Source organism: Triturus cristatus, chromosome 2_1 (assembly GCF_964204655.1).
Source record: "Triturus cristatus chromosome 2_1, aTriCri1.1, whole genome shotgun sequence".
Lineage (NCBI taxonomy): Eukaryota > Metazoa > Chordata > Amphibia > Caudata > Salamandridae > Triturus > Triturus cristatus.
Window position 1 is genome coordinate 876,131,181 of NC_140581.1, and position 12,765 is coordinate 876,143,945.

The 12,765-nt window shown below is 45.8% G+C and overlaps 1 protein-coding gene across 2 annotated transcripts in view; it reads left to right on the top strand.

Moving 5' to 3' along the window:
• The window catches only part of GDA (guanine deaminase), a 700,191-nt gene that overhangs the window by 385,467 nt on the left and 301,959 nt on the right, over nt 1–12,765 (top strand). For both annotated transcript variants that reach the window (XM_085633026.1, XM_085633025.1), the window contains exon 4: nt 891–1,062. In XM_085633026.1, coding sequence (XP_085489152.1) covers nt 891–1,062 — 172 coding nt within the window. The remainder of the gene's footprint in view (nt 1–890; nt 1,063–12,765) is intronic.

Sequence of the window (12,765 nt, forward strand, 5' to 3'; positions counted from 1 at the left end):
GTAATAATATAGGAGGGGGAGACAATACCCATGATGGACACCATGCAAGAGACGAGCTCTGCCCACGTTGGGTGACTGACAGTTCAGGAGAAGAAATGTGAAGAATATTAGGGAGTGTGGAAAAAACAATGAAAGGCCAATATTAGAGTTAGAGACAGAAATAGAAACGAGAAAAGATAACAGGCTGATTCAATGGATTCATGCCATCGCCAGTTAACATTCTTACTTAATAATACTACTATAAGTGGGCATCATGGAAACCTTACATGTAGGATATCTAAATCAAAACACCCTCAAAGCATAATTCTCGAACAGTGCACGCGTATCAAAATGAGTTTCTGCCAGGCCTCTCCTTGTCTTATCACCATTGTATTTATTATAACATTAAATTATTATTAAATAATTGTCAGTCTATGATAGGCACTAGTGCAGCTGAATTTAAATCATGAACAGCTGCTACGTTAATTATCTAGAAGTTAATTATTTACTAACCCTTTGAAAGTTTCAAAGCAAAAATGTAAACTTGATGAACATTATTTATATAATTTCTTAAATATTGCATCATCTTCATGGATTTAACGTGACTGTAAAATGTATTACACAGACGGCAATTATACATGTTTAAATGTTAAAAACGAGACTATCATAAATGCTTACAGTAGTATAAATAATCTGGATGTCAGATGTGCAGACCCGTGGAAAACAAGAGTGGAACCGAACATCTTCTTTCAATTCCCCAAAAATATACTCGTGTGTACAAAACCAGTAATATTCATCTTGTATGTTATTCCTGGTTTTATCCTTTCTGCTGTAGCATTCATATACATTGCATGGTTACTGCATGTGCTTGAGACTTGGCCTCATGGAGTAACATTATTTCTGTATTTCAGCGAATTCTTCATCCCGGGGCTGGTGGACACCCACATCCATGCAGCTCAGTACTCCTTCACAGGATCTGCCGTGGATAAACCTCTTTTACATTGGTTGAAAGATTACACATTCCCTACTGAGGCAAAGTACGAGAACGAAGAGTTTGCTAGGAATATATATAGCAAAGTAGTGGTAAGTGCCATACCTCTGAGACATGATCCATCAAATTAAGAATTCGCGTGAGAAAAGTGCATGCATGTTGCCTTCAGTGCCTGTGCAGAATTACAAGGAACATACTGACAGTGTCCTACTGCATGAAGCTCACTTGGAGATTGGTTTCTTATGTACTGAATGAATAATGTAATCCCTATGCCATCATCAACTCAGGCAAGGATGTAATGTATCTGTTAGAGTAGACAAAAAAATCCAAAATGGAACAAGACAGGAGTCCCAAAAATATTTTGATCGAACAATTATCAAAAAACAAATGTAACACCATACAGACGCCTTGAAGAGAGTTACTGAATTACACGGATAAAGCGCCTCGTTTAGCATTTCGAAGAGTGGGGGAACTGGTTCTTCAGCTCTGTTTAGGGTCGGTGGAAGTGCTGTACCTGTTTGCCAGAGGGCATGCAGGCCAAATTAACGGGTGCGTGTCCTGTTTATGGTGGGGCGACTGTAACTTGTTTTCCCTCCCTGGGACCGCCTGCGAGGAGTGGCGATCCTTTATAAGGAAAACGGCCACTGGACCCCACGTGCATGGGGAAATCTCCCTGCAAGTCAGGGCCATCGTTTTTTTACTTTTTGTTTCAAGAAACAAATTATTCATTTGGACGTTTGATTGAAAACAAATTGCCTCTGCACTGATTTACTGCATAACGTGAGCCATGCAGGTGGGGCGCCACCAGGGCTCAAATGTCCACGACATTTTAGCTGGGCTTGTGCTGACTTGGCGGAGTGGTGGGCGGCAGTGACCCAGGGGCCTCGAAGCACTAGAAACTAAAAACTGAAAATGAGGGCGAAAGAAGTGCAAAAACGGATTAGAAAAGTGTGTGCAGAAACATTTAAACGTTGACTGGTTACCTAGTGGGGAAGTAACAATCGGCTGTTTTATTCTTGTTTGAATATGTTTATTAGTATAAATGGCTTTCTGGTTGGGTAATCACAGAGCTTGTTTGTTTCCACTCAGTATTGACTTGTAAAAATGTCACTGGCAGGACAGACGTAGAAGAAAACCTTGAGACAGTATTCTCTAACATATCAAGCTTTCGACAGGCAGAGGTTAGCCAGAGGCTCCCTGAAGGATTTCATGGCCCTTCATTTTGAGCACTTGCTGAGTTTAATACCTACCTCTCTCTGCAAGCAATGCAGGTGATGTGAGAAAGAATGCACAATGAAAAACTCGGAGATCATGACTGAAAGGCCCAAACAGAATTATTTAGGAAATAGTAAAAATGTATTATCTAAATACAACTAAAAGTTCAAGGTGAAAATCTAAATCACTGTAGTGAATACTTCAATAGCAAATATTATCACTGAGATCAACTAAAAGCTACAGTGTTAAAACTGCTCAGAAATTCTTTCTAAGTAATTTAATAATTATTTTCTGAGTATCAAGGGTGAGGCCATGAATGGAGCAGGTCAAAAACTATAACTTTGGACTTCTACAAAAACATGGAGATTTTAAATTATGTAGGCGCACATTTTCAGATCTTGTCAACAGGTGCTAACAGGTAGAAGTCATGAAAGGAAAAAAAATCACCAGGTGAAACAATACATCTTCTGCACCAAAGGTCTCCATCATGAGCAACAATAGCACAGGTCTGGGACTGTGGAGCCCCCATTGGAGATCTTCTACGTGCTGATATTCCATAGGAATATTTTGGTTTGCAGAGTGCCTTAAGCATAATGCGCTTCCTTACCGGAAGTCAATGCTGTTCGAGGAGACCTTTAGACACCGACTGACACAAAGGCATGCCCAGGGTAAGCATTGCCATTGCATTCTGCGAAAGTTGCACCTTCGCTTGGGTCGTTTTTTTGGTCTCAAGGTAGCGCATTGCAGTAGTTTATCTTTGATGAGACCAGCGCAAGAGCTACTGGTTTACTTGCCAGGAGTGCAATAAACGGGAAGATTTTCCTCAGCATTCTAATAATCCAAAAGCAGTTTGTGCCCATACGATTGGCCTTAGACAGTCCAGTGACAGCTCGCTATCCAAGATGACACCTACATTCTTTGCTGTGACCGCTGAGGTAGGTAAATTACCTAGCATATCTGGCCACCAATTGCTGTTCCAGCTAGTGGGTTGACATCTAAAGAACAGCACCTCCGTCTTGCCACCGTTTAGATTCAAGTAGTTCTTGCCATCCACGTAGCCACTGCCGTCATACAGTGATTGAAGTTGGCTGCGCCAGCCTCTGTGTCTTAAGAGATAGACATGATTATCTGCATGTCATCAGTTTATGACACCGCCTTCAGCCCAAAGAATCGTATGAGCTTGACAAGTGGGGATCCATAAAGATTAAATAAATTAGTGCTCAGTGAGGAACCCTGTGGCACCCCACATGGCAGAGAGAATGGGTCTAATTGAAACTGGTCTATGGTCACCCTCCAAGATCTATCTATAAGAAAAGAGGTCAGCAGTTTCAGAGCCCTGTCTTTGATTCCCACTTTCTGTAAGTGCTCGGTCAGCAGGGTTAGGGAAATGGTGTCAAAGGCTGTGGAAAGATCCAAAAGGATCAAAGCTGCGGCCTGCCCTGCGTCCACTAATCGTCTAATGCTGTCCATAGCAGATACTAAAGCTATTTCTGTTCCATGACTACTTCTGAAACAATAGTGAGATATATCCAGCAGCTCCTGTTCCTCCACATGCCCCATCATGTGATGTTTGAGATGTTTCTCCAGCATCATCGCTGGGATCGGAAGCAAAGAGAAAGAAAAATAGCTCTTAAGGTCAATTGGATCCAGATTGGGCTTCTTGAGGAGTGACCTTACCACAGCCTCCTTCCAAAGACATTGATAGCATCCTGACATAATAGCTGTGTTCATGACTGATGTTAGAGGTCAAGATACCATGCCAGCTAGCAATTGCAACATTTTTGGAACAAATGGTTCAAGAAGGGATCCTGATTTAATATTAAGGCGACGTGACTCTATTCATTCCGGTTTCAGAGGAGGGAAGCCTGTAAACATCGCCCTCTATCCTCTTTAGATACTAACAGGCTCAGCTGCAACTCCCTGTTTAGACACAGGAGACCCTCATCTTCTGTATTAGGAGCATCAAACTCCTTATAGATGTTTAAGATTTTTTGCTGATAGAAATCTGCTAGCTTGTTTCAGAGTTCTTGTGAGTCCTCTATTTCTAAAAGGGACGGAGGCTGTTGCAGGGATTCTGAAAATACACAGAACTATGCGCAGAAAAACATGACCTCAGTGTATAGGGGTGTACCAACCTATCACATCAGTACCCAAAATCCCAAACTGACTATAGTGTCTCATTCATTCTCCTCCAAATATCACGGAGCTACAAATGATTAGACAACCCAGAACACAACACTCCCGACTCTCTCAGGAATCGTGGGAGCAAGACGTACTCTTTCGCTCACTCACTCGTACTTGTCCACAATGAGAATAGGCAGAGTCACTGAAATAGTTCAAAATGTTTATTTTAAATATTGTGCTCCACAATACAGTATACGCGCCACTACTAGCAGCAAAATACATAAACTCAGCACAGTTAGCATTGTTACAATTCCATAGAATACAAAGGGAGAAGAGATTTTTTTAAAGACTGTGGAAATAGGAGCTTTTAGACCTAATCAACTTCCCCTTGACCAGAAGAAGTTTATTTTATAAAACGGACGATCTCTGGGCATTGTCAGCAGACCCCATAACTTAAAGCCTGGATGTAAAGTCTACATCATAGGAACAGCGGAGTTCTTCTCTATGGAACACCTTTCTCCAAGTGGATTAAAACAACATGCAATGTAATATCACCTTGCACATCGTGTTCAGACTAAACTCCAGGAAAGATAAAGAACGCAAAAGCAGCCTTTTCTCATGTGAAAGGCACAAACAGAATCTTGCAAAAACAAAGTCATGTAGTTACGTGTGCAAAAGCAGCATCATGGCGGCGAAGCTCATGCTAACTTAGCAATGTCGACAATGTCCCTAAGGGACCAAATGACACCCTCCCCTTGGTAAGGTCATAGGACATAGACAAAGGACCAAAACAGAGTTCAAAAGTCAAGCAGAGGTCAAATCTTTTTGAAAAAAACAAATTGGGGAGAAAAAACCCCCCGAAATTCCCCCCCCCCCAAAATTGTTTTAATATCGTCATTTTTGCATATTAAAATTGAGCTATCACCGGGATGATAAAGTCCTTGTGAAGGAGTTATTATGAAGGAGGTGGGAAGTCTATCAAGGTGTGTGAACTGAGGAATGCAATTCCCTCCAACAGATCATCTCTTTCGTTGGTAGCAGAAAGGGATGCCATCCAATTAAGTAGGTCGAAGGAACAAACGTGCTCCTCATAATCAGAGGCCTCTAGAAGCATGACTGGGCAACTTGCGTGATGTTCGATTAAACTCCATTGCAGGACGTACTGCACAGCTGCACAGATATCCCATTCAGACAAAACTCCAAGTGCAGCCGCACGAGCCATACGACCAGCCCCAGAACAAGCCTGGTTATGAGCCTCTAAGGGGCCCATCAACTGGATAAAATCCGGGACTGGATGTGACGTGTTGGAGAGGTATAAATCTATTGCCGAGGAAAAGGGGAATCGCTGACAGTCAAACACTGGTTGCACGCAAGTAAAGTAGGCAAAGCGAAAAGTTAGTCCATAACTGACGCCAAGTGTTGCTAATGGAAAGCATCCAAAGACCTGTTGAATGCGATTACGTTACAGGTGCAATTGGCTTGGTCTGTGCATTAAAACAAGATGAGAAGCCATTACGCAGCAGGAACAGGAGAAGCAGGATTCCCGCACCTAACCCCAAAATTAAGGGGAACCCTCCGAAGTCGCTGGAAAAAATAGAATGAATAAAAGCCGGTATTACTCCGAATATCATCTGAAAAGAAGTCACAAGGCCGGATCTCACACATTTAAAAGAATGGGCAAGGTCTTTCATGTCAGACGCATTAAATATTTGGTGTATAAGCTCCCCAAAATGTTGTGGGAGGCTAGTGTTCAAAAGGGACTGTATCTCACGAGAAGTCCTAGCCACCTGTAACTCGAAGGTCTTGCGGGCCGAAGTGAGAGACACCTCCTGCTCAAATAGTAGTGCTTTGAGCCGGCTCAAGTTGTTAAAATCTATTTTCAAAGTCGAAATGGAAGGCCAAATTGAACTATCTAGACTCCCATGCAGGGGTGGAAAAATCACATTGCTACAACAAGTTACGTGCTGAGAAACTGTTACTAAATACGAGACTCCTGCCCGTAAACCACAGCAGTCTTGGTTGTTCAAAATAAGATAACCACCATTTGTAATCAATGTAAAAGCGGGAAATATTGACGGAACTGGGGTCCCCTTCAAAAAACAAGCAAGATTGGGCACTGACACATTACACACGCCATGCTACTTAATGTGTTTGCAAACCAGGGAATGTCCTATTGTGGAATTGCAGTCCTCCCCTGTAAGAAAAACTTCTTTACCCTCCCTATGACATCTGTAAGTGAAAGGTAGGGACCACAATTCATATAGAAAAGCACTACCCAGTGGTTCAAAACTCGTTTCCACTACTGAGAATGGCAAGGGCTCTAATTGTTCAATATGCAATAGTGTATACGTAGCATCTTTCATGGACATAAATCGTTGTTTGTCAGATTAAATGGCAAAAACAAAGCAGTGGCATTCAAATTATCCCAGGGTACTCTTCCCATTTTAAGAGTTTGCAATGTCCAAGCAAATTTCAAAACAGACCTTAACTGATTTTGACCATGATATAACACAGAAAAATCACTTTGAACAATATCAATAACTGATGAAACAATATTATCCAACGTATAAATGCATGAGGAAAGTGTGTTAATGCTATTGTCTACTACAGCAAGGACTTTTTCTAAATTAGCTTGATCAATTTAGCGCAGAAGCAGCTTCAATCTGAAAGCTTCCAGATTTCATTGTATGCCGCATAAATAAATCGTTTACCTCTAGGATTCCTAGGTCCTAAGAGGAAATCAGCCAAATTGATGTCATGCAACTGCAGAGAAAGATGTTGTTTCACTGATGTCAGCGTGGAATGTTCCAACCATTGTTGGCATAACTTACCCACCGAATATGTGGTGGCCGAATGTGTAACGGTATACCGAGGGTCAGGTCTAGTCTGAATGAAAGGGGGCGTAACATTATAAAAACGCATTTCACATCCATTTGTATTAGTTTGCCACACCAACCACCCGGAAGAATCAACTTCAGAGACATTGAAAATGTCATTTTGAAATAAAGCTTGCAATGCCTCGATTGTATAATTTGTGTGAGTACGCCAATCATCATATTCCGCTAAAGACGAAATGGATGGAGTATTTACATTTTTGACAGTAGCCAGGCCAAAACAAGTTGTTTGGTACACTGTATCATTTAAAAACAAAATTTGATCTGGGATCAGGCAGGCACGATGTAAAGCTGCAGTTCCCTGAACCCGCCAAGACTTCGTGCCCCAGATTGATTTTAAATCAACAGTCTCTTTGCAATGATCTTAACCCTGCGTAGCCAATTTATTTCTAAATAAGTTGTAAATGAATTTTGTGTAGGTCAACATAAATTTGGACTGTGAAGATCGCCGAAGTTTAAAGTAATAGGATTTCGGATTAGATATGTCATAACCTGTAAAATAAGTGAACTTAACCCTAAGAGTTTTAGAATTCCCCTCTACGGGAGTAGGACAATATTTCCATTGTATATAATTGAAAACCAGTCTTAACATGTTTGTTTTGTGTAAAAAATTATACCCATAATGCTGATAACAAAATAAATCCCCATATTTGGCAGAATCTAAATACAAATCTTCAGCATCAAAAGCAGCATAATATTTTAGATCAGAAAACAAAGCATGTACTGCTTGCACATCCCAATAATCAGAATGTATGTCCTGTGTCACCACATCTTCTAAAGAGACGCAAAACACGTATGGTACCCTAAGGACCTCAGTCGGGCTGTGAATTTTGTTGAAAACTTTGTCCCAAACGATACCATCTGCAACCGGAAATGCTGAAATGTTAACATGAGACTGATCACGTTTCATGATATGGGACGATGTGTAAGGGGCCAGAATTCCATCCACCAAGTTTACTGCAGAGCGTTCTGGCAAGTAATGACCGTTGATGAGCAAGAAGAACACTGTCACAAATCCAATTGACATGAAGAGGAAAATCAGGATAAGTAGCAACCAAATGTAGGTCCATGGAAGCCAACCGGCAATTGGAATCAGCAGTGTTGCATCAGTGGAAGAGGGTAAATGTTCAATTGCATAGCTGTCACGCGTCTTTTGTAGATCCTGTAACACAGTAGAATGATTATCTACGTCAAAGGTTGCGGCAGCTGCCACAATGTCTAGACCATCAAGGTCTGGCACAAACATTTTAATGCCAAAGAGCATTTCATATGGGGTCCGCCCACCCAGAGATCATTTAGGGAGGTTATTAAATGCACGTTGAACCCCATACAAGTGGGCCAGCCAGTTCCTGCCAGAACCTAAGACTCTAGCAAAACTGCACCAGTACCCCCAAAGACTTCATCGCATCCTTGTACGCCTTAGAGGCGAACTCTGGACCTCTGGACTTTGGTCAGAATGGAAGGTACCAGAGGCAAATATCCGGACAAAGACACGCAAATCCCTGATGACATTTCGAGCATCAGCACTGCGTTGTGGCCAAACCCAAAGGAAACTAGTGCACAAATCAACTGCAACAAATATATATTTATACGCAGTATCTAAAGAGAGAGTACCACAGTGATCAAGATAGATACAGCCAAAAGGTTGATTAGAAATCCATAGCTGTGTTTGCGGTGGGCGGGTGACTGTAAAAGGTTTGGTTTGCTGACAAATGTCACAAGAGAGTACATAATTACGGGTCTGTTTATATAAACCACGCCACCAGTAAGGTTGCTGTAAAATAGAGACTCGCTGACACATCGGCATGTGCAGACGCTATGTCTTAGTGTGCGGCTTTGATCAAAGAAGGTCTGCGGTCCATGTTGGGAATAATCCGATCCCTAACCGAAGGAATCAAAGCATAAGGAACCTGTTCGGGGGTTATGTGATAAGAGTATTTCAAAGGGAAACCCTGAGTGTTAGAGTCGGGGATCTCTGGTTGGCGCAAGGTTGCCCTTGTGTCAAGCAGGAACCCTCTCCTTTACGTCAGGGCGCAGGATAACCCCTCGCGAATGACCCTTGCTCACCCTCTAGGTGCGTGGCGTGAGCAGCCAAGGCGATTCCTCAGGCGTTGTTGGTTAAGCACTTACAATCACACACACAGTAAATACATCAATCCCCCCAGAAACGGACACCAGCCTTGGATATATATAAAAATACGATTCTTTATGTAAAAATAAGGTATATATATCTCAGCAGACTTATCACAAGACCAATAACGTTTTCGCTAGGCCACCAGGTTGTAAAGCAGGCCAATGTTCTTTGTTCGTAGCTTCAAATGGAGACCTTGTAGTCTCTTGCCAATGTTACTTGTGGTTCCAGTACTCACAGAGATCGGCTCCTGCGAACGGGGAAATAAGGCGTTGCGGGCCCCGAGCCCGATACTGGAACTTCTTTCGTGATGGGGAGAGTCGGCACAGGTCGGTGCGACTCTCAGCTTGGGAAGTGTTCTTGGGTCCTCAATCAGCAGGTGTGGGCAAGTAGGCAGGCGCGGCCCGCGACCCTTTAGCACGGCGGTGCAGGAGGGTCTCCACAGCGGGGGCGGCGCGGCCTGAGATGTCCGGGGATAGCGAAGCGGGGTCGCAGGGCACGGTCAGTGCAGCTGGGTGACCCGGCGTAGATCACAGTCGTCGGACGGCTTCCGGCAGGAGGGGTGATAGCGCGTTCAGCGCACTCCAATGGCAGGCGGTGACAGGGATGCAGGCGGCCTGGCCCGGGAACAGAGAGCGGCTCGGGACGGAGCGGGGCTCTCACGGGTTGGAGGCAGGCGAGCTTCTGAGTGTCACGGCCCTAGGAGGGGCGATGAGGGGCGCAGTCTCTTTCCAGCGGGATGCACACACGGCTCGAATTGGAGGATGAGCAAGAAGCACAGAGAACCCACTGGTCCTGGGGTTCAGTTCAGGGGGCAAGCTCAGATCAAGCCCTTGGAGAATGTTCAAGCACAAAGTAGCAAAGTCTTTTCAGTAAGTCTCTTCCTCTCCTTTCTCAGCAAGGCAAGCAGCAGGCCAGCTCCTCCAGCGTCTTCTTCTCCTTCTAGTCGGGCAGAGGTTCTTTGTGGTAAACAGGATTCTGCTTTCTTAGGAGCCAGGCTCCTACTTTTATACCATGATTCTTTTGTTCTTTAGCGCCAGGGGGCCTAGGCCTGGCTCAGTCCAGTTCTGGAGCACTTTGTTATGGTGACTCTGCTCTTTCCTTTCAGCAGCAGGGCAGAGACATCAGCCGCCCCACAGGGGGTGGCGCCGGCTTTGTGGTGGCAGAGCACAGGTCTATTCAAGAGTCAAGGTGTACTCCTCCCACCCATCCAGGTGTAATCTCTCTACCCACCACCTGGCAGCCAACCTGTCTCTGGGGATTCCCCAACCCTGCTCCTTACTGTTGCCAGGCAGAACACATACACACAGCAGAGGCGGACTGAGATGGTCAGGTCAGTAAATACTAACTTTCTAAAAGTAGTATTTACAAACCCAGGATACTAAAATAGACTTGACTACAAGAAGTATTTTATTATTCTGAGTTCAGGCATACTAAACTTGACACTCTACCATGCTCTCTGAGTCAACTGGGGTCACAGCGTGTAGTGACTCCAGCAGCCCATTCTGGCCTATGGAGAGCAGGTAGCCTTCAATAGTGAAAAACGAAAATGGCTGTAATTCACTACTAAGACATGCCACACACATCAGGGCATGTCCTACCTTATGCCTACAATGCACCCTGCCCTTGGGCCTACCAGAGGGGTGGCTAATATGTAGGTAAGGGAAGGTTTAGGGACTGGCAAGTGGGGGCACTTGCGCAGTCAGCGCGACGGTCCCAGACCGCGCACAGGGTCTGCGGTGGCAGACCCTAGACACATTTTACAAGGCCGCTTTCTGTGGGTGGCGCAACCAGCGCTGCAGGCCCACCAGCAGCATTCGCATTTACAAGCCCTGGCACTCCTGGTGCACTTTACTAGGGGCTGATAGTAAACCGAATAAGCCAAACATGGACACCAATCAATGTATACATTTTACCATAGGGAGAGCATATGCACCTTAGCACTGGTCAGCAGTGGTAAGGTGCCCAGAGTCATAAAACAGCCAACAACAGGTCAGAAAAAATACAGGAGGAAGGCAAAAAGTTTAGGGATGACCCTGCAAAAAGGGCCAAGTCCAACACAACCCCCTTCCAGCCGAAACGCAGGGTAGACCAATCACCACCGTGATGGTCTTCCCTGCTTGGGGCGATAGAACAAGGACCTGGCCCACAACTGCAGGGGCAGACTCCATTTCTACGCCAATCTGAACCTATCGGACTCCCTCTATCCATACTCTCAGGGCCCACCAAGCCAATCCATGGGGAACCCTTCTCCTCACCTGTGGACACCACCTGTACAGCACCTAACCTTAACTGGCCCACAGGTGTGTCCCAACAGACAGACAGCAAAATGCTACAGTGGCCACTGACAGTAGTCAGGGATGAGACCCAGGCCGTATGCCTCTCAGGGCTCTCAATCCTCTGTGGCGCCAGGGAGCGGGGGGCAGTAGCCCCAGGTGCTTGGCACCCTTTGTCCATTCTCCCCCTTGTCAGGTCAGGTATGACATCCTGGCACTGACCCACCAGCCCCAGGACTGTACCCGGCGGCTGGACCCAAGACTGGGGTGGCCTCTCCCACACCCGGTCCTTCTCCTTGGGGCTCTGTACCCTCCCACCTGGAGTGGTACCCCCTTCCAGAATTGCCAGGGCACCTGGGGCAGGTGTCCTGCGCAATTCGCCCACCAGTTCAGGTGTTCTATCCTGCAACTGGGCGTCCAGGTCCGGGGGGACATCCTGAACCTGGCCCTCCAACCTAGGGTCTAAACCCTTCAGTTGAGCCGGGGTCAGAGGCGAGGACTCCCTCCCTCTGCACCCCCTTCCAGAGTACTTCCCACTCCCAACTGGCGTGGTACCCCCAGAAGCAACATGGGTCAGGACACTGATTACAGTAGTCCCACCCTCCAGGTCAGACAACACCTGAACCTGGCTTCCCAACCCTGGGACCAACCCATGCAGTTGAACTCTCGCCTGGCGCACCAGGACTTCCCGGGGAGGACGCATGCTCCCCCTGAGGGTGACACATAACTCATGTGTCGTGTGACAGTCTGCCTGGCGCTGATCTCCCGACCCCTGTCCATCTGACAGTGTCTGAAGATCCCCCAGGACAGAAGTGGTGTCACCATGGTCACTCACGGGTGACGCAGCCCTTCTGGCTGGCCCCTGACCCACTGGTTCTTCCACTGGGGACTCTTTCCCCCTCTCACCCCTCAATCTGGACCTCTGCACCGTCCCAACTGGAGCGGTACTGCCAGGCACCAGAACTGATGGAGGCCTGCTTACAGACACTCCCAGCTCACCAGACACTAGGGGATCCCCCTCAACGGGCAGCCCATCAGGACAGCCTAGGCTCCCCGCCTGGTGTTCCCTTAAAGAACCATCCAGGCTCTGAGACTGGGTTTCGGGCACCTGGGGGCACGCAGCCCCACACTCACTCCTTCTCCACTGAGACAGGA